The sequence below is a fragment of the Dermochelys coriacea genome, chromosome 2 (genome assembly GCF_009764565.3).
Source record: "Dermochelys coriacea isolate rDerCor1 chromosome 2, rDerCor1.pri.v4, whole genome shotgun sequence".
Lineage (NCBI taxonomy): Eukaryota > Metazoa > Chordata > Testudines > Dermochelyidae > Dermochelys > Dermochelys coriacea.
Window position 1 is genome coordinate 169,430,434 of NC_050069.1, and position 26,090 is coordinate 169,456,523.

Genomic DNA, 26,090 nt, shown 5'->3' on the forward strand with positions numbered 1-26,090 from the left:
CAGCAGAGCATCAAGCCCCAATTCATCTCTTTTAATAACACTGTTCTCAGAAAAAAAATAATGTTTGTAATTTGGATTGGTTCCTTATGAACTTAGCGGAGGTGCAGTAAGATGCTTTCAACTGTTTGTGAAGGGTAACGCCCCCTCCCACCCGAGATTCATTGTACCTCCTTTTACAGTTAGAGAGCAAACCCAGAAGCAAGGTGAATCTTGTCAGAAATGCAAATAAATAATCATAATCATGGGTCAATCCTTGGCCTTGCTTCTGGTTTTGTGAAGTTTGCATTAGCCCCAGACAGCTGTATATGCTGTCTGCAAAATGATCCCAGGGCAGATCACCCCAGAGTTCGGGAGGACCCACAGGTTCTATGCAGCAATGAGATATGGCAAGAAGAGGAGAAATTATGTAAATAGGCTCCCCGGCCCTGAGTAGCTCTCCAGCCTGTATGTCAAGTACTTTCATAGAGTATTTGCCTTGTGGCAGCCCTGTACAGCCTACAATAGCCTGGGGAAGGGAAGGTGGGTAGCCTCCTAGGTCTAGATTAGACATTAAAGGTGTGATTTAGGCTCTAGCTCAAACTAATTAACACCTTCTAAATCTCTAATCAAGAAAAAGAAATTGTACTTTAGCATGCGCAAAAGGGCTCAATTCCTTAGGCTTTAACATCACACCTGAAATCTAGTTTAGAGAAGCCCTACATTGATTTTGGCCCAAGTCAGCAGTTGAGGGTTGGTCCTGTGGTATTTTGATATTGCAAGCCTGATTTCAATCACATTTACACCAATGTGAGACTAGAATCCGGCCCCACTCTACAGTAGATACAGATTCAGATTCTCCAGAGTTTCTTTTTAAAATAAGTCCTTTCTACAGTATTTCTTAGTTTACTTTGTAGGTCTGGGATAGTAGCACAAAGTTGATGTTTTTTTTTTAATTCTTCCCTCTGAAAGTTAGATTTGTGATGGTTGACATATTATAACTCCCTACAGTATGTGTGCTATGTAAGGAATTTGAATACTCTTCAGACTAAGCATTGATTTGCCAGTGATGTTATCTCATGTATTTGTCTTAAAATACTTCACTTACTCCCTCTTCAAACTATATAACTGCCTTGCCCTCCTGTGAAGTGTAAAGGAAGGCTTCACTTTAGACTTGTTCTCCAATACAGCTCACTGTTCACAGAATCAGAAATGTTAGATATGGAAAAGACTCATTAAGTCATTTTAGCTATTCCCCAGAGGCAGTGCCGGGTGGTCCCCTACAGTCTGCTTTCTAATGCTTTGTTCAGTCTTCTTTTAAGTGTCTTAATTCAAGGGATAGTAATTACATCACATTTCCATTGTAGTCACCTTATTTAGGTTCCAGTCCGGCAAACACTGAGGTCAATGGAACTATTCATGTGCACAAAGTTATTCAAATGCTTAAGTGTTCGAAGGATCAGAGTGTAAGGCCTTATCTAGATGACAGAACTGTACAGCTTGAACTACGTGCTTGTTTATACACAGTTTTTGTACTGCTTTAAATGATAATGGTTTGTAACTGGCATAGTTAAAGCAGTACAGCCCCCTAGCATTATACACAGTTATACCAGTATAGCTTATTCCTCGAAGGGTAGAGGAATAAACTGTACCAGCAAGGAGAAGCTTAGATATTCAATGAGTGAAGGAATGGAGAAAGGATTTTGTACATGCTGAATCTAAGTGAAACTTGCTTACAGATCTCCCTGTCCTCTGTCTTACATCTACCAGGCGGTGATGAATGGGGGAAAGAATTTTAAATATTCAATTTTATCTCTTCACATCTTAAGAATTAGAGGACATACCCTGGAGAGTTAATCAATCAACTTGAGTGTTGAAGTTCTGTGCCCTCCGCCCTCTCTCTCATTTGTTCATTTGCTAGAAATTTACAATGGTCAATGCAGTGTTGTAACTTTAAATTTCATTAAATCAGATCAACTTTTAAATAAACGTAATAAAGTCTATTATATGTTTCATGTTAAAAGAAGGGGCTAAGGGAACAGTAAATCTGTATGTTGTTTTGCAATTTTTTAATGAAATCTGCACCGGAGGTATCAGAGAATTTGAGTTTCTAAAATAGTTTGTGTTTCATTTCATTTACTAAAGAATCTCGAAGTTACACCGATGGCCTTAACCACTCAGTTGTGATGACTGACAGCACCATGGGCACCAATCCCACTTTGCTGAGGACTGACATGCAGACAGCTCCTTCGTGTCAGCGGCCTTTTGTATCCGCGTGCGCCATTTCCAGAAACAGCCCCATCCCAACCGGAGAAAGGTGGGAACTTGCCAGGGCTTTTTCTTCTACCTGGAAGTTTGGGGTTCTTACAAAATCAGTCTCCAGCTGTGTCATTAGGCCTGTGTCCACACTGCAGAATGACCATGTTAGCACATTCAGACTTCAGCTTACACCATCTATCAGGCCAGCCAATTTGGATAAATAACTGCCACCTTCGAGCAAGAGGTTTTTGGGGATGGATGTGACTCAGGTTAGGGGGAACACTTGAGTAAGAACCCAAGTTAACTTCACAGTGAAGATAAGTCCTTGGACAGTAATGACCTGATTTTTCAGAAATGCTGAGCATGTTCTTTGATATATTACATGCATGTATTGAAGTGGGGTGTATGGCTTTTAAAAATTTTAGAAATAATTATAGAGGTGTTGATCTGCCTGAGAAAAACTTTTAGGTATCAGAATACATAGAGATCCAAATCTCTTTTAATTCACTGCTTTGCTATATGTCAGTGCAAGTTCGTACATACTCATCAGAGTGCTAAAAGCTCCCGATATTTTTACTAACAGCCATTTGGGGAAAATCCCATAACATTTCATATTGAAAACATATTGGTGCAGAACAAATAAACACTGTTTACAACGTGTATCATTCTATCATTTTAGCAAATATATTTCTAATAAATAAGACATTTGGGGAAAACATTTTTCAGAGAGACAGGGCAAAAACAAGGGTCAACAATTGATTTCCTTTTCAACTGCCCAGTTGCCTCAGAAATCTTATTATCATTATTATCATTGTTATTTGTTTTGTGGTACCATCTAAAGCCCAAATCAAGGAGCAGGGTGTCATTGTGGTAGGCATAGTATAAGGACATAAAAGAGTTGATCCCTGTCCCAAAGAGCATATAATTTAAATATAAAATGAGAGAGAACAGGTGGCTACAACAAGCACATGGGGAGAAGCTACAGGGTAACAATGAGAAGATTATGAACAGCCCCAATAGCAGAGTTCACAGCACTCCAGCTGCCTAGCCATCCCAAATAGGGCTTCCTGTTCCCAGACTCCTAGGTGGATAGCTACTGTCTTCACCCAGGACCCCATCCCTGCACTGTTTGATTATTATTGATCTCACCTCCCACATCTCTGAGTGTGTCTAATTACCATCTCTATTCATGGCTAATTGGCATCTTTTTCACAGTAGTTTTCAGAACTGCTCTTCTATTAGCTGATGCTAGCTGGCTGAAGTGTCAAGCTCTTAATAAACATCCTGATGCTTTTGGTTTCTTTTCCCTTCTGCTGGTTTCCTTTTAAAACCAGTGCTTAGAGAAAGGATATATCCAGCCTGAGAAATTGTGAATCATATTTACAAATCCCCAATAACATATCCTAGAACTGCAGTCTGAAAAGATGTGACTTGTCATTATAAATAACCATGAATTGCAAATAGAGAGTTAAGACCTCAGCATCAGGCACTGCCAATACTTTGCTAATATGAAATCATTAAAAAAATCAAAGTGCAAGTCCCTCATTTTAAAGTTTATCTTGAAACTTTGTTCCTGTCTTTCTAATACTTCTCATTTCTTTTCAAAGTACCCTTACCTTTTGAACTTTTTTATTTTGTCTTCATTTCTTTATTTCCCTTTCCTGTGTTATTGTGCAGTTTCTGTGGCATGCACAGATCTGGCATCCATTTCCACTGTGCCCTTTCAACTAAATCCCTTCTCTGTGTTTTTAAGTTCTTAACTCAATTTTCCCCCCTTCATTTATACAGTGCAGGCTTGTTCTCCCTTGCCAACCTAGCCCCGCCCAACCCCCCCTCTCTATAACAAGTACTTGCTAATATATTTTTCAGCCATAGCTTCAGTACAGTAGACTTTTAGAAGTGTGTGTGTGTGGTGGTGGGGAATAAACTGTCTTTGCCTTTCCAAACTCTTGTCATGGAGAGATGTGTCCAGGGAGTGGTGTTTCTGCACACTGATAAGTACAATTATTCAGAAATGGAACAGTCCTGTGTTTAATGTTCAAACCTCTAGTTTCATAGTTGAAGCAAAACCTTGGAAAAAGCAAAACCTTGGAAAACACCTCTCTGGTGTTGCATGCTGCCTTCTGTGTTCTGCACTATTTTCTTTGCCCTTCTTATATGCACTTACATTTCCCAATAGACCTTACTCCCCTCTTTTGAAATATGAATGATCTTACGGTTAAGACACAATCCTGGAAGTCAAGAGTCTTGGATACTATTCCTGGCTCTGTCACTGAATTATTTTATGACCTTGGGCAAGTCTCTGAACCGTTGGTGTCTCAGTTTCCCTATCTGGCAAATGAGGATAATCATGCAAACCTTACATGGTCTCAATTAACTAAAGTGTCTTGAGAATACATGTGTGGAGAGTGCTATAGAAGTGTCAGGTTTTGTTGTCTTGGTGAAGATTATTATTTATTACTATTAAAGATTATTGCTAAAGACTGGAATAAAGGCATTGTGCAATGAAATGTTTTCAAGGCATATGGGAATGATTTGATTGTGACATTTTCTTTTTGAACAGTCCTTCTGCAACTGAATGCCACTGGCTAGATAGCAACACTAAGTCCACCCCTTCACCCCAGCTGTCAGTGCTGGGGAACAGCAGGCCTACAGGAAATTACCTTGTGTCCTCAGAATTTTCAAGCCCCATTCAGGACGGCTCGCTCTTGTCCCATTTCCAATCCCCAGGATTGCAAATAATCTCTTTGAACAGCCAAGAGGATTCGTCCTTAGACCAGCAACAAGAACCTGCTGCCCATCCCAGTGCCCGGGCCTACCTGAACTATGGTGGGACCAGCATTAGCAGTAACCAACCACTGGAGGAGAAACAACCTGTTTTCATGGTCAGTACTAGTAGCTCTCCCAAAACTATGAGTTCGCCACTGGCAAGTACAGCGGACAATGGCTTTTTGGACCACAACTTGCTTACAGTGGCCTCTGGACACAAAAGCCAGAGCAGCACAATTCAACAGCACCATGGAATGAACCTGCACCCACAGCCACCTCTTCCAGAGAAGAAGAGGACTTCTGAGGGTGACCGTTCTTTTGGCTCCATCTCTCCTTCTTCAAGTGGCTTCTCCAGCCCTCATAGCGGGAGCACAATCAGCATCCCATTCCCAAATGTCCTTCCGGACTTTTCAAAAGTTTTAAGCACTTCCTCTTTGTCAGGTAGGTTTTATGCCAGGATGTATTTATAGTTAAACTGACACTTTTATATGAGCGTGTGAGTAGGGTGGAATGTTAGATACTTTATAAAATAGTGGATGTTGAATAGCGAATGAAGTGAATGTTTGTAGTAAGAGGAGACACTTCACTTACTTTAGATGTATTGTTTCTCAAGCTAAAACTCCAGAGTGCTTTCTCTGAGCCTTTTTGGATGTGTCAGTCAAATGCAGCCCTCTCTCTGCTGCCAGCCCACAAGTAAGTGGTGACTGGGTCAATTCCTCATAATAATGGCTTTGTCCTGCATCCTTGCTAGGCTCATGGCAAGAATACTTCTAATGTGGCTGTTTGTCATCTGGTCTGTGTTCTGACTTAGCCAGACCTTACTGAGGAGCTAGATGTTTAATGTAGCTTTATAACTCTGAGTTTTCATATTTTATAGCTTACGGGAAATGGAACTTCAATAGCGCTAGTCAAAGTATCATGTGATGTATGTTTTATTTCTCAAAGCAGCTTCAGAACTCTTCCAGACTACTAGTTTAGTTGTGGGGTTTCTCTCCCCCCACCTCCTGTGGTTCAACTCTGAATTCCTAAATTAATCAACACCTCACTGTCCGAGGTGAGAGCTAACAGCAGGAAATGCCCAATGCAGTTATGGTATATATTGATTTTTTTTAATTTTCTTTTACCTTTATTTAACAGAAAACCCAACTGATAAACACGTGACCGTAAAATTTGTCCAAGATACATCCAAGTTCTGGTACAAGCCAGATATTTCAAGAGAACAAGGTATACTAAATATCATCTGCTGCAGGGTGTTCAGCTGCAGAAGGGCTGTTCAGGAGTGCTCTGTATAAATTTCTGGGGTCTAGATTTCTTTACATACAAATGTAAAAATAATTCTGGCCTTAGCAATAGGAGGACTAGAGGCCCTTAGGCCAAGCACTCAGTTTAGTAGGAGGACTGAATTTGTAGGCTTGTTAAACAGCCCTTGAGAAAGTGACAAAGAACTTTGGTTTTAATTTGAGCCAGATCCTCAGACCCTCTGGAATGACCCAAAGGGGACTTAATGGCAGTAGCTGAAGATTTTCCCTAGGGGAATTAAGGACTGGCATAGCCAGCCCCTCCAGTCTCTTCTCCCTGGTACTGGGGAACTTTCCAGGGCATGCTGGAGGAATGCAGAGGGGAGGAAGGCACAATGTGCTCAGGTTATCCTGGCTCAAGGGATCATTATTCAACAGTACAAGTTATCCTAAGCCTGTTCTAACTTGCAGGCCAATTTGACCTCCAGGATTTCGAGAGGCAGGGCAAAAAGCTACTTATACTTATCATCTCCTCAGGTAACTGAGTGCTCAACTGGCATGGAGTCAGCCCTATGTCTTGTAAGTGTACGTGAATTTAATGCTAACAGGTCAGAGAACCGTTACTGAAAACCAAGTATTATACAGAGCAAGCTTCTCCCATGCAGATCTACCAAGACACCTCAGCCACTGCCTGCAACTGTTACAGTTGGTTTTAAAGCTAGTTGTCAGTGATTCTATACTTACTGTGCTCATTCCACAAGTTACAGTTCTTAGTGCCTTAACTGCATCTCTGCTTGTACAATGGGGATGGGAAATAGAAAGTATTTTTCATGGGTATCAGCAGGATAGGGACATCCAAAAAAAAATGATAAACTACCCAGAATAAGAAACTTCTCTGAAAGTTGGCAGTCTGGAATTCTGCAACTCCTGTCCCAGGTGGCCTGTATTAATCCTACACCTCAATAAACTATAATCCTCCAAGGAGTATTTATATAAATATATATAATTTTTACATACACATGTATTCCAGAAAAAACCCTCCACCGCACTTATGTCAGTCTGAGATATAAGAACGGCCATACTGGGTCAGACCAATGGTCCATTTAGCTCAGCAGCTTGTCTTCTGACAGTAGCCAGTGCCAGATGCTTCAGAGGGAATGAAAGAAATGGGCAATTATCAATTGACCCAACTCCTGTTGTCTGGTCCCTGCATCTGGCAGTCAGAGACATCACCTGAATACACATAGATGCAGCACCCAAAGGATTATGATTTAGTGATGTTTAAGATTAATAGGTTGCCTCAGACTGTTGCTACAGAATTTCAGGCTGCAGAATTTTGGAGAAGTTTATAATTCTAACAGTTTATTATTTATTTGGTTGTCCCTATGTTGTCGATCCCCAAGGAAAACTCCATTGCCATTTTACAGGCACACCCAGAGTTAAGGCAATATTATAATACATGTATTACATTCTCTCTTTCTCTCTTTGCAGTAGCACTTACAGTGTTCTATGTGCTTTAGAAACAGCTGCTATATGAAAAGACAATTCCTGCATACATATAAGTAAATTGTAACCTTCAATTACTCTGAGTCCTGCCTAATGGAATACGACAGCTCTATGACGGACTCAGATCAGGACTGCACATCAGATAGCAAAGATGAGGCTGTTGGAAACACATAATGTTTATAGTCAAAGTATAGTCTTCTTTGATTGGAAGGCCTTTAACACTGTCCCACTGAACCATAGCCAGCATAGCCTTCAGCTACTGGCAAATGATGAATTGCTGGATCTGTCTAGTGCATACTTTCTCAGACTGTGAGGTTGTTTGCAGCGTCTTACAGTGCAGATAAAAGCACAAGCACAGGGGAAAAGAAGGTAGTAAAAAACAGAAGATTTACACTTCTTGGGTGTAGGATTTACTAGTCCAGGGCCTATTAGTGAATTGAATGTTCAAAGGATGACTCTTGACTTGTTGAGCCAAAAAGAAAAGGAATAAAACTAACAGGCTGCTGCTTGAACAAGTTAAAAATATGCTTCCCAACAGTTTAATATTCACTTTTGTCCATCCAATATAATCTCTCTTCCCCTTTTTAAAAATACTAACATTATGGGAGGTGTGGATGTTTTTTCCCTTTGCCTGAGGGAGGAATCCTATGATCGATGTAGTTAGAAGGATTAGGCAAACACTCTCTTGAATTGCATAGTTTTGCATATTTACCACATTAGCCTCAACACATATTAGTGCAGTAATCTATTAGTTTTCTCTCATCCCTGCCTACCTCCATATTTACATCTTTTATAGTTGAGCAGTACAAAATTCATATCAACTTGCAAACTGCTGCATTTGCTTATTCATGCAGGAGTCTGAATATTTATGTTTGCCGTTCCATGATTTGCCTATGTTGTTATCCAGAGTGTGCAGGAAGTCACCAGTATATATGCAATTTCTATGATTTAACATTTGTTTCAACCTTGGAATATTTTATTGTGTTCACAAAAGACAGAAAGACCTTGTCATGCATGCAAGACATGATGCACAATGTAAAGATTCCAAAATTAGAATCAGGCTCTCCCTGAGTTTTCTTTGCAGCATTGCTGAGTATTAGACATGCAGGAGGCTGGCTAAAATTTAAGCAACAAGTGAAAAGAAACACAGTCTGAAAAGTAGTCCGAACTCTGCAAAGATATTAGGAGGAATCACACCATTCTGCACCCTTTTATATGACTCTGGACTTTGCCACAAAGTTATTCAAAGAAAAGTTAAACCCGTGGTTTCCTGACCTTGGGCTACAGAGCACTTTGATTCAAAGGCATGCAGCAACCTCTCTGGAAGCCGGTCTTGCTATGTATAATCCAACTCATAGTCCCCAGGCAGAGATCACAGAACAAAAAGTATTCCAATTCTCAGAATCTCAAAATGCAAGTATATGCCTACCTGCACCTCCTTCCCTGCTTAAAATGAGAGAAGAGGGAGAGAATACCTTTCGTATACCTTGTAATGCCGTGCCATTTGGCTATTAGTGGAAGATGACAAATGTCTGTTTGTTGTGGGAGCTGTGTAGAAGAGAAAACAGCATTTTCTCGTCATGCCGACTATTGTGGCCATACTCCCAGTTACACTTCTTAACAAGCAAACAAAATAGCTTCAGGAATCAACTTTTCCTCTTTGCCAAAAAGCACATGCATGCTGGGACAGAGCATTGGAGAAGGAAAGTTCTGGCTCTTCTCTGATTGCAGGGAATTGTGAACATGTTAGTGTATGTTCATGCCAGGTACAGTGTTTGCCAATTTGCCAGCCTCGGTTTGCTGAGTTGTTCCCAAATTGGTCTCTCAAAGGCAGAAAGAGAAGGTAGTTCTGTCTCTTAAAGGATGTTCTTGTGTAAAGCCTTTACCATTTTTGCAAATAGTATTAATAGTAACATACTCCATATCAGGGCTTGAAATCAGTGTTGCCAGCTTGAGAGTATGCCCTCGTCCCAAAAAAAAAGAGAGAGAGAGAGATCTGAGGTTGCCTGGTCTCTACTGCATAATATTTTCCTGTCTGACATGGATATTATGGAGATTAGTTAATGTGTGTACAGCGCTTTGAACATGTAAAACAGTGTGGGTGAGATTGGGAGCCTTTTAAGCTACACATTTAGTACGGTACTATTCAGTATGAGCCAGGGGTTCACAATCTGGTGCTGTCTGAGCATTAAATAGATAGCAAAATCATATCCAGAGTTAGGATCCAAGGTTTTGATTCTGTTCTAAGGCAGTGGGGAGGGAGACAAAAGAACCTGGCGTTCTTTACTAGTGCTTTAAATGAGGATTTGGAACAGTACCTTTGCGTTTATTACTTGGACTGAAACACTTTCTCAATCTCTCTCTGAATCCTTTGCAGCCATTGCCATTCTGAAGGACAAGGAACCAGGGTCATTCATTGTTCGAGACAGCCATTCTTTCAGGGGAGCCTATGGCCTGGCAATGAAAGTTGCTACACCTCCTCCTTCAGTGCTGCAGTTAAACAAGAAAGGTATTGTATGTCTCCCATCTATACTTTGTCACACAGAGTGTGCAAGACCTAACTACTATATAGAATTCAAAGAAATCCTCCCTTCTCCATAATTAAACATCAAGAGGTGCAATTCTGAGTCGATCAACTCGGAAGTCTCAATTTGGATTCCTTGCAGTGCGAATAAGAATCTCTCCCAGTGGGACTGTGGAACATGTTTGTTTCGTGCTTGGTAGTTTCATACACAGGTTGATAATTATATACACAGCTTGGATGTGCATGTACTGTACAATATTGTCCTAACAGGAATCCAACACCAACTCACTAGCTGAGCCTCCTCAGTTATTAGAAGTCTGGTTTTGATCTAAGGCTCAGCGTCATACCAAATACCACAATGCACAACTTTTGCCCATGGAAGAGGGAACTTTTTTGGCCTGGGAATTAGTTTTGAGACAACAGTACATCAGAAATAAATCTGAGAAAAATTAGCGTAGCTAAACAAGAAGCAGTGTGGCAGATGTGTTCCCCCAGACTCCTGTGCCGTAACATATAACTTATATCTGTCAGTCCTGAAGGGGAAAATGAAAAGAGCATATGGAATGCATTAGGCAGCATATGGAAACTCTGGAGGCAGTGTCTAAGACGTGTTCTTGGCTCTGATCGTGCCTACTGACCTTCTTGCTGCTACTTCTCTCTTTCAGAATCCTTTGTATACATTGGTAAATGTTGCCCCATGAGGTAAAGAACTGCAGGGAATTGGGTTGACTGAAAAATAGAAGCTGTTAATGTCTGTTTGGAGTGTTTCTGTCCTTTGTTCCTTCTTCCAATTATTTCAAGTGCACTTTTGGTCTAGAGCTTGGATTTCATTATTCCAGATTTAAAAGGAGCATAGGAATTGCCTCACTGGATCAGACCAAAGGCCAGTAAGGTTCAATATCCTGCCTCTGATAATGCCAGTACCAGATGCTTCAGAGCAAGGTATAGAACCCTGGAATAGTCAGGTGTGGGATAATGTGTCCCCCACATTCATGCTGATCTTTAATAATTAGAGATTGGCACATATGCTGAAACATGAGGTTTAATATCCCTTTCAAAATTTTGTCATTAATATGATAACTCTGATAAACATATTTTAAAAATCCTTTTAAAAAATCTTTCTAAATTCTTGGCCTCAACAGCTTCCTGTGGCAATGAGTATAATTACATGATGGGTAAAAATTATTTCCTTTTTGTAAGTTTTGGATTTGCCACATTTTCATTTAAGTCAAAGTTGCCTTCTTTTTGTGTTTGAGCCAGGAAGAAGAGTAGTTCCTGATCTACTTTCTCAATACTCTTCACTATTTTATTCACTTCCATAACGTCACCATCTAATCATCTTGTTTCTAAAAGAAACAATCTTAATCTTTTCAGTTTCTCTTCCTATTAATTTTTTCCAGGCCCTTGATTATTCTCATTACCCTTCTCTGACCCCCTCTAATTCTGTAGTATCTGTGAGATGGGGTAATCAGGACTGCACATAACGTTCCAGATGAGGCCACACCATTGATTTATATATCAACATTATAACATTCCCCATATTATTCTCTATTCCATTTCTTGTGTATCCTAACATTTTGTTTGCTTTGTGACCACACTGAGCAGTGGTCTTCATTGTCTACAATGACACCTAGATCCCTTTCTTGAGTTGATACAGTTACTTTAGAACCCTGTAAGCCATATGGAGTTTCCCTCCAATTTACACTACTTTGTATTTATCGACACTGAACTCCATTTACCATCTTGTTCCCTGTTCACGTAGCTTGTTTAGGTCTCTCCAGAGTTCCTCAAAGTCCTCTCCAATCCTGACTAACTGAAATAACCTTGTGTCGTCTGAAACCTCACTCCTCCTCCCTTCCTAGATCTTTAATAAATATGTGAAACAATACAAGACTTAGTACAGAACCTTGAGGCAACCCCTGCTGTTAACCTTTTGCCTTGAGGAAAATTTACCATTTATCCTCTTCCTTGTTTTCTGTCACATAACAACAGCTTAACAGCCATATTGGTCTTGTCTGTGCTAGACAGTGAAGCTCCACTGGTGATCGCAAAACTGAGAACTCTAATGAAGGCTGGCTGTGCGTATTTTAACCGCCATGTTGTCTAACTTGAGCCTGAGAAGGCCGACGTGACATGGTAGTTCAGGTACCAGTGGCCATTGGCAACCTGTCTATCCTAGCTAAGTTGCTAACACTGGTTGAGCTGCACCAATAGTAGCAATTGTGGGAAACTTTAAAAAGCCTACTGTAGACAGAACCAATGGGTCTGTCTCCTGCTCTTACATAAACTGAGTAAATCATGCTGTAAAAATTAGGGAGATGGCCAGCAACTTCTGTACCACTTGCTCTAAGTTTCCCACCCAGTCTAATTCCCACCAGACCTTCCCAGAGAGTAGAAATTTGTCTCCCCTGCATCACCTTTTCTTTTGGTATTGTGGCATCATAAGGCATCCCAATTTTCTCTTGTAAGCAGTCCTTCAAGGGCCAACTTAGCAAATTTTGGCTTGTGTACTGCTATAGAAACCAATTTACTCATTTATGCTGGCTTGAACATCGTCAATGAAATGTGGTCACTGGATGTCATGTGTCTCCTGGTCTGAGACTGATAAGATCAGAGACAAGAGGAATATTTGTAATCTTTTTGTTGATATTTGAGTTCATCTGTTATTGGGCCACTTTGCCCCATCACCATACAGTGAGTGACCCTTTTGTTGCCAATGTGTAGCGCCAAATTTATATGTTCACTACTGCCAACCCCAAGCTTTGAAAAGTCATGAATCATGCCCCAAAATCATGAGTCTGGCTTAAAATTAATGAGATGTTTTAAGGGTAACTTTTGGGTCTTTTTAATTTGCCTTCAGGATTTTTAGTATTTAGGTTACACTCAAGTTACAGTCTCAAGCTTTTCTCATGATAGACAGAAACTTCCCTTTTCTAAATGAAAGCCAAGAATCTCATCTAATCTTGTCCCTATGAAGCGGGGTATAATTAAAATATCAACTATCATGAGATTCATGATAAAATCATTAGAGTTGGCATACTGTAAATCTTTTACTCTAATATTTTAATCTGAGTACAGACCAGGTCTACTACTAGTTTTATATCTATGTCAACGGTGTGTGTGTTGTTTTTCTCATTTTAACCCGGGTGCCAGCTCTTGTCAGTAGTGAGTACATCAGAATTTCTGACCTTGTTTCTTCCATATTTCCTTTTCATAGCTGCCATTGATTTTTTGTCTTGACTTGATTTCCAACCCCACCTATTTCTTCCCTTACTTTCAGGAGAAAAAGAAACAACCAGCTGTTTTCTTTGACATACTGGTTCCTATAAAATGTTGGGACACATCCTGGAGGTTTTGGACATTGGTACCCATCTAGGTGTCAACCAGAGGCAGAATTGTTGCAGGCTGGAAGTGATTATCTGTAGATAACATGCTACACAGTGCCTGTTTCATTGCGGATGGTGACATAGTAGTAGAATAGCTAGTGTACTGTCTGAATGCTATGTATAGAGCATTGACTTGTTCTAAGGAAGGCAGCTATCATAAACACTTTCTAATTTGTGACCCCCTGTTTCTTACTCATTGGCTTACTTCATGTGTTTTTCTTTTTTTTTCTACAGTTGGGGATTTGTCAAATGAGCTTGTCAGGCATTTTCTGATTGAATGCACCCATAAGGGAGTGCGGTTGAAAGGATGCCCAAACGAGCCATATTTTGGTAAGTGCTGTACATCAACAGAATATGAAAAATGACGATATTTTGTATACAGCCAGACTGCTTCGTAACGTAGAATGGAACATGAGAGGAAATGTCACCCAAAGATTGTGAGATGAGATGCACAGATGAGATGGTTTCTGCAGGACCCTATTTTAATATTGTCATGATAATGGCCTTCTTTATCAATCTAAGGAAGGTGCTCAGCAATTGTAAGATTGGGCCCTGGGCTCTGATTTTATAGCAGTTTTTGGTAGTCTATAGAAAATAATTTAAAATAAATCCATCTATAATTGTCTACAGAACTGAAATATGGTTGGGTTATTTGTTCATATTTTTCACTGACTGGAATGAAAGGCAACTTCCTTTTGCACTAATAGACTGGCCAGTCATCCCTCCAAATATAGAGTGTAAAATGTGCATTGACATTTTAAAGAGAACAGAGGATCCAGATCCCTTAGGTGGAACTGAAAATCTCAGCCTTGCTATATAGTTACAGTAAATGGTGTCTCAGGGCACTAATTAGAAGGAGACATGATTTAATGTGGGATTCCATGCAGATGGCCTCACTTGGGGAGGTGGAGAATTCATCTAGCTGTTCTTCTTTCCATTAAAACACAAACCAACTCGACTGCCTAGTGATTAGAGCAGGGAACCAGAAGTTAGGACTCTTGAGTTATTTTCCCAGCTTTTCCACTGCCTCACAGCGTGACAATGGGCAGATTGCTTAGCTTGTCTGTTCTTACCTGCTTCTTATGGGTGTTGAGACTTAATATGTTAATATTCGTAAAACACATGATCATTGTCATCTTCCTCTTTAAAGTAAATTATTTAATAAGATGAAGGGGGGAGGGAACTGCAGTTCATGTAAAAGGAGTTAGACGCAATAAATTATGAGAAGATGGATCTTTTAAAAATTACCAAAAAAGGTAGTTGTTAAAGTGTCTTAGGAGCCGAGGGGAAAAAATGTTTTTAAGGGTTTTCTTTAGCCTGTAAATTATTGAAAAGCAAACATACCTCGTAAGCATTCTTTTTGTGCACAAAAAGTTATCTTGCCTGTCTTGTTGTTCTTTTAACCACAGGGAGTTTGACAGCTTTGGTGTATCAACATTCCATTACTCCTCTGGCATTACCCTGCAAACTACTCATCCCAGACAGAGGTATGCTAGTCAAAATACAAAATAAAAGTGATAGGCAACCAGGGATCCACTTCAAAATAGCTATATCTGAAGGCAGGTGAACATGTCAGGGTAAAGTTCTGAATAAGAAAGCGTAGGAAAGAATGTCAGACAGTTGCCAAGCAGCTTTTGTCCAAGCTGCAGTTCAGAATTATTAGTACTGTGCAGGGCCGGCTCTAGGATTTTTGCCGCCCCAAGCAAAACATTTTTTTTGGCCGCCGCCGCTTTTTTTCCATGCCTCTCCAACCCCTTCCCCAAATCCCTGGCCCCGCCTCCTCCCCCGGGCGTGCCGCATTTCCCCCTCTCCCCCCTCATTGCTTCCTGTGGCTTCCCCACCTGCAACTCCCCACCCTAGCTCACCTCCGCTCCGCCTGCTCCCCTGTCTGCCGCTCCATTTCTCCCCCTACCTCTCAGGTGAGGGAGAGGCAGTGCATTCAGGGGATCAGGCGGACCAAGGGTGAGGGGGGAGTGCAGGAAGTAACGGGGCAGGAGGGTTAAGGAACCGCTCCCCGCCTCAGCTCACCTCCGCTCCACCATTGCTGCCTCCCCCAAGCGTGTCACCGCCCAGCTTCTCCCTCCCTCCCTTCCAGGCTTCCTGCACGTGCAGCAAGCCTGGGAGGGAGCGGGGAGAAGTGGAGCAGTGGCGGCACGATCAGGGGAGCAGGCGGAGGCGGAGCAGAGGTGAGCTGGGGCGGCGAGGGCACATTTCTAGGGCCGGCACCGGAATGTCGCCCCTAGAAATGTGCCACCCCAAGCACCTGCTTGTTTTGCTGGTGCCTAGAGCTGGCCCTCGTACTGTGATGCCCCAATAATAAACATACATAACTCATGGTGATTAGCACTGCAATCCAATATTTAAAAAAACAATTATTTTGCAGATTTGACACCAAACCCAGGTATAGGTAGATTCAACTAGTCTTTACTCAAGCACAGGTAGCAAGAGTCCTCTAAGGGGGAAAAGTAGGATTTTAAAAAAGCAGATACCCTTAGGGTGTAGTTGAGGAAAAGAAACAGCAGTTTATGCAGGTATAAATATTGCAATAAATAAATATTAAAGAGCACAACGATTATGGGACTATAATTCTATTTTGGGTTGTGGTGACTCCATAAATTTCTATAGCACCATCAACAAAAAAGCTTCTTGTATTTTTGGCCCATAATTCAGTTGTCTGTTTATTCTCCCCTATAAAGCAAACACCAGATGTATTACTGAAATGTTAAACATTCTTGCAGTTTTCCATTGAACTCTTAAACTTTTCTACTCCTAAAGGCTGTATGTCTGTGTACTCTAACATAGCATTCGAAATATGTAAATCCATGAAATATCTTAATGAAGCCATTTAAGCACAATAACATACTGTGGAAGAATGTGGATCAGAGATCTGTCTTTAGATAGCTAGATAGGAAAATCACTGTGATGGGTGCGCTCACGACACCTTTCCTTATAAGATAAAATTGGAAGTTCATTTGGTTCTAGCAGAAAGTTTACGGTTGAAACATTTGTCTTTTTACCCTGGACAAACCTACTGCAGTGAAATGAATGTATCTAGTCTGATACAATCAAGCCTTTTAATGTAGAGATGGAGTTAAAGCATGAACTGTCTGTGGTTTCTTATTCTGGTCCTGATTCATACAGCACTAACTCTGTACTTAACTGTAAGCTTGTGAGTGGTCCGATGGTAAGCTGTGAATCTGGGCCTCTGTTTTTCTTGATCATACTGAAAGAGAAACCATGTCATACCCAAATATAGCCCCATGTATAAGTTCTGTACAGACTTTTACAAAACTGAAATATCATAATATGTCTGAGGTTTTTTTAAAAAATTCTAGCAGAAAGATTCTAAAACAAACCTTCCAGTGCTACAAATTGTACCATTTGGTTGTGCCATGAGTACTTGCAAATACAGATTCAGAAGCGGACGCAAAAAAAATGAAATTGATTAGATCAATTTCACTGATCAAATTTCAGTGTGTTCTACTAAAGCGATGAATATAAATTATAGTTCTTTAAATTAATCTTAAAATTATAAGAGGATTTTTTGTAACATGAGCGAGGAAACAGGTTAATTTAAAAAGCATTTCGACATGATGATATGTCTTTCAGTAGTAATACATAATTATCTGTGATTAGCACGAAGCCACAGGGTTATTAAGTGCTCTGCTACTAGCACCCCAATAAATTGTGCAGCATATAATCACACATCTTGGATGGATATATCCATATAATATCCAAATAATCACACATCCTGGATTAAATGGTGCCATTGCAGGGATTTTTTAATGTTTCTGGTGAAGAGTCGTCCAGTATAGGAGGTCGTCATTTCAAGACCTCAACTTCTAGTTTACCTTCGGGATTGACTCTCAATCCAAGACACAATAGAAATGTGTGTGGTGGTTCATATTTGCAGATCCCTTGGAGGAGATCGCAGAAACAGCTCCACAGACTGCTGCAAACTCGGCAGCAGAGCTCCTAAAGCAGGGTGCAGGTTAGTACATTTCTCTTCCGTTTGATGACATTACAGTTGTTTCCAAATGTACATTACAAGCAGGGTGTGGCGGGGGGGAGAGAAAAACAGGCGGCTGAGGGTGAAAAAAGGAATTGGGTAAATTTAAAATGCCATTGAGAAGTATGTAATGTACCGGATCTGTGCATGGGAGTGAGGGTGCAATGTTGCCCTCTAGAGCCTGGCCCACAGAGTGAAGGATGTGCTGTTACTACCAGCGAAGTGACGGAGATCCGTATTGAAGGACGAGGTTTCGTGTGTGTGTGTGTGTGTGTGTGTGTCTGCAGTATGGAGATTTGTAAAATTAGTAGCCAAACTTACAAATGCTCATTCTTCACCTGAGACGATATGATGCAAAGAAATGAAGTATCTAATTCCTTGGTCATCCTGTTTTTTTGTTAAGGGCCCTTATTCTTCACTGTGATTCAGCAGCTCCCTGCCACTCTAGCAAAATAAAATCACCTCTTAGGGGACAGAGAGGATTCCTTAGCATGCAGCAGTCCCTGGATGCACAGAGTTGCCATAGGGACTCACTGCACTATCCCACCCTCTCAACCTCAAGTGCAGTGGCCATGCCTTGTGGAAAGGAACCAGATCACTCCTACATCTCAGTGATCCCTGGCTGCTAGAATGGCCTTCAGGCTGCTCTAAGTTGTACCACAGGATCAGATTGGCATCTGGTGGCCCAACGATCAAGGGAGGCAGTGCTATATTTGCCACCTCCTCCCTGACCTGCATCAGTCGAAGAAGCCACAGACCAAAAGATCTTGACCAAGTGTTTTTTAGTCTTCAGCTGTCAGAGTGCCGAACAGTTGCTCTGATACATTATTGAGCATTCAGCAAAGGGCAGGGCTGTTTCTAAGCAGCTATTTGTTTTGTTTTGACTTTTTAAAAGTGCAGTGGCACTTCAAATGATATAGTTGAGCAGGAATGTGTGGCTGAGGCAATGGTCAGTCTTGGCTAGGCTATGCTGGAAGCAAGCACGCATTGGCATTTCTGTTTGCCACTACCACTGCAGCGGGTGTGGTGGCCACTAGACTTGGAGCCAAGGAGGAGGAATGTAAGAGGGAAAAGTTTTATAAATAGACTCAGCATAATACGCACACATTTCCTCTTGAGATCTAGCTGGGTTCTCGTTATCCAAGACATGTAACCTTCCTAGGGAAAAATAAATAATAGCTTGGGTTTTTTTATTCATCTGGGGACTAGTTGTTAGGCAGCTCCATCTGGGGAATGTCACATCAAAGATAATTTGACTGAATGGAAATTTAATAACCATCTTGGCATATCTAATTTTGAAACAGGGGCTTAGGACTTGAATAGGAAAGTTAGAAGGGACATGATGTTTTTGCCCTACCACTTGGAGTGTCTTGTTCCAGAGTTGGTAGCCTGTGACATTTCACATTGACTTTCTTTAGTTCAAACGTTTTTCTCTCCTGTCGCACAAACATTCTCAATATGGAGTTCACATGAAAGCCCAGACTCTAAACAGATGCCCAAGCAACCGAGCTTTTATTTGAACAGCTATGGTTTGATTAAACCAGATGCAATCCCCAACTGCTGCCCTAACCCAAACTAGGTTTGGGTTAATCATTTCTTCAGCTAAATGGGAAGAGCGGTGCCATCCGTTATCCCAGTACAGAATCTAAGTGCTTCTCAAATAGTTTTGAGGCTTCCATCATGTGTTTGCTGTATCTCATTGTCTCCACTGAGGGCAGGCCCTGTGTAGTGCAGATCTGAGAAATGGGAACCCCCAAAAGTCTGGAGGTGTGGAATCTATAGAAGCCACTTACAGAGATCCCTGGCTTTCCCCATGGGCAGCTCCTTACTCCATTAGCCTCCAGCCTTCCCCTGTGCTTGGTAGCACTCTCTTGTGCACTGCATGTTTCCCAATCTACATGCATTTTCTTTCCAATGTATATTAAGACCATTGTTGGAATGTCCATTCCAAATGGCACCAAATGACCATACCGGGAGTAGCGTAAATTACAATAAAGTTGAAGAACATGCCATATTGAGTAGCTCTCTTCCCCAGCTCAAACAGATGTGACTCCAAAGGAGCAGCTATAGAATGTAGAGAGGACAACTACATTTTAGGGAAAATGCTATCACATAACCAACTGTTTTTTCAGCTTGCTCCCAACTTAGTTTCTATGGGATTACTGCCGTTGATTCCCCTTTGTCCCACATATCAGATAAGAGCACATATTAGGCACCAAAATTAGGGATTCCTTCCAGTCTGTTCCCACAAAAAGCTGTATTAATCATAAGGATACACCACTATCTTTAATTTGACATTCCTTTTGGTGCTTCCCAAAATGTCTAGGAAGTGGATGATATATTATTTATTCTGTCTAGAGAAAGGACTTTAGAGAAAGGCAGTAAAATCCCATTGGAGACCTATCCGCAGCAAAAAAGTTAGCTGTTTTGTTTAGGAACAAAAGCATATGAGGCTGTTGGCACCAATGGAATGTCTGCTGCAAAAGAAAGGGAATCTCTCCATGCGAACATCACAAGTGATTAGAAATGTGACCATGAATCCAGGCTAGTTTCCTGTGAGGAAAAGCTCTCGATTGCAAAACTATAGATTTGAACCAAACATGTAGAATAATTACGTGAAAGATAGCAGGTTTGTAACTTGGAGTGGTATTTAGAATTCTGGACAGATAAATTATAGCGAGGAATTCATTAATTAATGCTCCTTCAAACTCTCCTTCCCTCATTTCCCTGAAATTTCTCTTTAAATGAAATAAATTATAATTAATTCAGACAAAGGTGATTGAGGCTAAAGCAGCAATATGTTTTATGATTTTTTTCATTTGTGATAAGGAAATGTTTTGTTTCTGGCTGCCTGAAGTTGAAACAAGTGGAATTTAAATGTTTAAATGCAGATAATTGGCTCACATTACTATTTTCTCAGCCTTTTCATCTTTTAACTTGGAAAGTCCACCTTTGAGCCAAATTCTTCATTGACTTGCATCCCATGTTAAAGTGAGTGGGTTGCAAATATGCAGAAAACTTGCTTGATAGTCCTGCTGGAATCACAAGCTTGTTCAGTCTATATAAAAACAGTTTGTAGTTTGAAAGAGCCATGTATTTTCAGTGGAAAGTATGGAGAAGACTTTGCCTGAGTTACAAGACAGTAGAATGAAAAGAGAAATAGTTAGACATAATTTGTTTTTTTTTTTCTCTCCTAATCATTTGGTATGGTATGATGTTTGAATTTTCAGTACTGGTTAATACATACTACTCAACACATGTTAACTAACTTTAAATTCTAACATGGACAGCTGCACATTTGTGTCAGGACACAAATTTTGTTAGTATTTGTGTGAAACCAATGATGATTGCACTGAAGAGTAAGACTAAACATGCTTTACGGTTCCAGAAAGGTTCTTACTTGGTTGTAAGAAATTATTCTGGATTATCTAATCCTCTGTCTCTTAGGTCTCAATTCAGCAAGGTACTTAAGCTTGTGCCAAGTTATAAGCATGTGTATACAGTAGAATCTCAGAGTTACGAACATAAGAATGGCCATACTGGGTCAGACCAAAGGTCATCTAGCCCAGTATTCTGTCTTCTGACAGTGGCCAATGCCAGGTGCTCCAGAAGGAATGAACAGAGCAGGAAATCATCAAGTGATCCATCCTCTGTCACCCATTCCCAGTTTCTGGCAAACAGAGTGTAGGGACACCAGCCCTGCCCACTCTGGCTAATACCCATTAATGGAGCTATCCTCCATGAATGTATCTAGTTCTTTTTTGACCCCTGTTATAATCTTGGCCTTCACAACATCAGAGTTACGAATTGATCAGTCAACCACATACACCTCATTTGGGACCAGAAGTACATAATCAGGTAGTGGGGGGGTGGGGGGGGGCAGAGGCGGAGAGCAAGCACAGTATAGTACTGTGTTAAATTTAAACTATTAAAAAATATAGGGAAAGTTTAAAAAAAGATTTGACAAGGTAAGGGAACTCTGTGCTTGTTTCATTTAAATTAAGATGGTTAAAAGCAGCATTTTTCTTCTGCATAATAAAGTTTCAAAGATGTGTTAAGTCAATGTTCAATTATAAACTTTTGAAAGAACAACCATGACATTTTTTTCAGAGTTACAAACATTTCAGAATTATGAAAAACCTCCATTCCCAAGGTGTTTGTAACTCTGAAGTTGTACTGTAGTTCTCTTATGTAGCTTGCTGAATCAGGGCTTGAATGCCCATTGCCGTTTTTGTACAAGAGGACAGGTATCATAGGGCAGATTGGAAGAGGCCCTGGAGGTTTTTCGCCTTCTTCTGTAGCATGGGGTCACTTGAGGGAGGATTCTCTGCTCCTTGAAGTCTTTAAACCACAATTTGAGGACTTCAATAGCTCAGACATAGGTGAGGTTTTGCAGGAGGTCGGACTAGATGATCAGAATGGTCCCTTCTGACCTTAGTATCTATGAATCTGTCTATCAATCATGTACACTGAGATATTGCACGGTGAACTGTAGAGCAATTGAAAGATGTCAAATTCTATGAACCACTGATCATACAGAAACACTGAAACTAATCGCAATAGGCTCTGAAACACTCTGGGATGGTAGATTAGATTTTTACCTATGGTTTCATAGAATTACAGATATCGCTTTAGGACTCAAGTTGGTTTCCCAAAAATTGGCACGCCCTAAGTAGAGTTTGGACCCAAAAGATTTTAAATAATTATTTTTATTTTTTTTAAAGTTGCTTTGAACTGAAACGATAACACCCACAAAAACCCCTCTAAAAGTAAAGAGAAGTAGAATTACACAATTGTAATTTTTTTGTGGAGAGAAGACATTCTTGTTGATTTGCCAAACAAGTGAATAGTTTCATTTGCATGCAATTTAAACATTGTTTGAAAGTGTGAACGCCTGTGAACTAATCCCGCAAACATGTGAATCCTGGAGTTTCTATGTTATCTGCAGTCACTGAGTTTTAAGGCCAAGGTACTCTGTTCCTCCTCCCACAGCCGAATGGTTACAGTGATCATTCCCAGGAGTGCCATCTCTTAATGCTGTGCTTTGTGTTTTATCAATTTGTATTCATGATTTGGATTTCAGAAGTACCTAAATGCTCCAATGGGGGATCAGGGCCCCATTGGACTAGATATTCTAAATTAAGCAAACTGTCTCTAAATGTAAGCAAAAAGATTGGCAGCCTCTACCCCCAGAAATTTACAATTTTGTGTTAAGGCACAACCATGGGACAAGACAAACAGAAGGGGAAGATGACAATGTGATACTGGAACAAGAACATCTTATTAGTTAGTAATAGTTCTTCACCACCAGCCTGACTGTTGGCAAAGGTGGAAAATTGTGAAACAAAAAGAATCAAACAGGACTCAACTAAGCAAAAACAAACCTAGCTCTTGAATCCTATCCTCTGTTCTTTACAGCATGCAATGTTTGGTATCTGAACTCTGTGGAAATGGAGTCCCTCACAGGCTATCAGGCAGTGCAGAAAGCCCTGAGCATAACACTGGTGCAAGATCCGCCTCCCATCTCTACTGTTGTCCATTTCAAGGTGTCTGCTCAGGGAATCACACTGACAGATAATCAAAGAAAGTAAGTGAAGTGGGGTTTTTGGCTCTGGCCAGACACTGCTGTTAGGGTGACCAGATAGCAAGTGTGAAAAATCAGGACGGGGGTGGGGAGTAGTAGGTGCCTATATAAGACAAAGTCTCAAATATCGGGACTATCCATATAAAATTAGGACTTCTGTTCACCCTAAATGCTGTACACTGATAAAATTGCTGTGGAATTGCTCTTTCTAATCCCTTTCTACAGTCTCCATATGGCTCATATAGTAATAACACAGTTTCTTTTATCTAAATAAGTAGCGATTCAGGCCCCACATCAGATTGGGCTTGATGTGGTACTGAGCTATTAACACTTCATCCAAATGGCACCTTCCACATCCTGATGTTCTGTAGGTGGAATTTAATGATCTCATATAACACTTTCTAACAGAGCACAGGGTAATTCCAGTGCCCTGGCCAGCACTCCCAACCCATCCTGCTCACTGAATCAGACTGTAATGTCCTATGTACACTGTTGCAGAGCAGTGTTGGCTTAAGTAGACACTGCACCATCGGTATTCAAGATATTGCTTTGGTGTGCTTAGTGCATGGAAACTGTTGTATTAAAAATTATGTTCACTTGCTGAATGCTACTAGGGTAGCTGCACAGTGGGGAAGATTGTTTAAAATTACAGGCCAAACTCAGACCCACTGATTTCAATGGAGCTGCAGTCATTTGTACTAAGTCTGAATTTGGAAGGCCAAACCATAAGCCACCATTTTCAAATGTGAATTGGTAACTTTAGATACCTAACATAGCCTGATTTTCAGAGGTGCTGTGTTCTCGCATTTCCTGTTCAAGTCACCTCTGTTTAGGTATCCAACCTCAAACACACAGGTTTGAGAATTCTGGTACCAAGTTCAACACTGAAAGGGAGTTTTCTGGCCTGTCCCTCATGGGCCATTATCTTTATATTATTATTCTACGCTATTGGGAAAACAAGCATGGGTTTATTCTTTTGGTTGTGGTGGGATACTTCCTTGTCTCTTAACCTGTCGCCTGGCAGAGGATTGATTTCTGCTAATATTTAGAAGCCATAAAGGAAAGAATAAGCTACTAAACTTAAAAATATGTGGTTATTAAGTTCCATCCTTACGTTACTGATCCTTTTATTACTGAGACATTTAAATGAGGCAGTGGTTGCACAGCGGTATGCTTCCTAAATAGAACCATAACCATGAGCCTTATTTCTGCACTGAGGGTTCAATCTTCCAAGCTGCTACCTTCAACTGCTATATCATGATTGTTGAAGGCATTCAACAGCTCTCAGTATCTGGAAGGATTAACGCTTTGACTCTTGTGTAACCTATGCTGACATATTTTCCAAAGCCCTCAACACCCAGCAACTCCTATTGTGACAGAGTCCTGGGTGCTGAACACTTTTGAAAATCTGGCTACTTATTTTGGAATCTAAATGGGAGCTGAGCTTTTGGCAATTTAGCCCAGGAAGTTCAGTCTATTTCTTGAATCCTTTTGGAGTCATAAAGTTGTTTAAAACTTCGTTTATTCTCTTCTATCAGACTCTTTTTCCGAAGACATTATCCAGTCAACACTGTTATCTTCTGTGCTTTGGATCCACAGGACAGAAAGTAAGGACGATGAATGCTGTTTCTAATAGATGTTGTTGATGATGTTGACCTACAACAAACTAATGTTTTTTTCCTTTGTATTTCCCACCTCTTGCTACTCTCCTCCTTCATGCAACAAGATGGATGAAAGAGGGACCTTCAGCAAAGTAAGTTGATAGTGGTCCTAGTCTGTGTATTTACGTGGTCATATTATATCACAACTAAGAACAGCTTTTTAACTTAGGAAAGTACTTCAGACTTGATTATGTGCTTTAAGTTTTCTCTTAAGTTCCCAGGCCCTACTTTAATCCTTAACCAAATATATTTAAAGTGTTGCACTACTGGAGACCTAAAGCATAAAACACATTAAGGTGGAAATAATATACCCAGTATTGGATAGGGTATTGTGTTGAGGGAGAGTAGCTCCAAAAATGTCTTGCTTCCTACTTTGAATAGTTTAGTGAATTTTAAGTTTAAAATAATTGCTACAGGAAATTTGAAGCCATGCTAATGTTATATGTCATAACAATTATGCCCCCATTTAACTGCTTTCCCTGCTCCGCACATACACACACACTCTCACTCACTTTATCTGTTGTGCTGAAAATATTGAAGTGCCATTACCTGCAGTTTTACCTTATAGTAGACAGTCTTGTTGGTACCAAATTTTCTTTTTTGGTTTTGCATTTGCAGAAATGGGATATTTTTGGAACTCTCACAGCATATGGAAAAGGGACCCAGTGTCTTTCTCTATATATTCTCTTTCACTTCTCCCTTACGTAAATAGTGCAATAGATATTAAAAATGCTGCTTGGGGAGGGATTAGATAGTTCAGAGGCTTGGTAGTGGGATACAAATAGAACCTTGCATCTATACGGTGCCAGTCTGAATCCAGCCCAGGCTGGATTGACTGAAGTTGTTAACTCTTTGTTGGTTAATGTGGAATGAGTTAAATGGTCCAGTCCAGTTCCGAGGGAATAAGGACCCACATAGTAAAAAAAACTGCCACAATGGTACCTTTTCGTTGGCAGATCAGTAAGGCCAAGAACTAAAATATCTGGAGATAGAAATTGCCTAGAGATGGATCCTTTCTAGTTGTGGGTTGAAGCATTTTGGATGGGCATTATAGGGAAACTTTCATTAGTCTTATTCTGTCTGAGAGGACTATAATTTCTAGGACCATTTTAAAAAAGTCACTCGCCTTGGGTATTGGATGGACTTCAGCATCAGACACCTTAGTTTTTATGGTGTCT

At 40.5% G+C, this 26,090-nt stretch overlaps 1 protein-coding gene across 19 annotated transcripts in view; it reads left to right on the forward strand.

Annotated features, from left to right (window-relative positions):
* The window catches only part of TNS3 (tensin 3), a 338,104-nt gene that overhangs the window by 307,583 nt on the left and 4,431 nt on the right, over nt 1-26,090 (forward strand). For all 19 annotated transcript variants that reach the window (XM_038389568.2, XM_038389570.2, XM_043508663.1 and 16 more), the window contains 10 exons: nt 2,122-2,293; nt 4,799-5,445; nt 6,142-6,228; nt 10,126-10,257; nt 13,893-13,988; nt 15,068-15,145; nt 17,572-17,649; nt 23,086-23,254; nt 24,790-24,858; nt 24,978-25,004. In XM_038389568.2, coding sequence (XP_038245496.1) covers nt 2,122-2,293; nt 4,799-5,445; nt 6,142-6,228; nt 10,126-10,257; nt 13,893-13,988; nt 15,068-15,145; nt 17,572-17,649; nt 23,086-23,254; nt 24,790-24,858; nt 24,978-25,004 — 1,555 coding nt within the window. The remainder of the gene's footprint in view (nt 1-2,121; nt 2,294-4,798; nt 5,446-6,141; nt 6,229-10,125; nt 10,258-13,892; nt 13,989-15,067; nt 15,146-17,571; nt 17,650-23,085; nt 23,255-24,789; nt 24,859-24,977; nt 25,005-26,090) is intronic.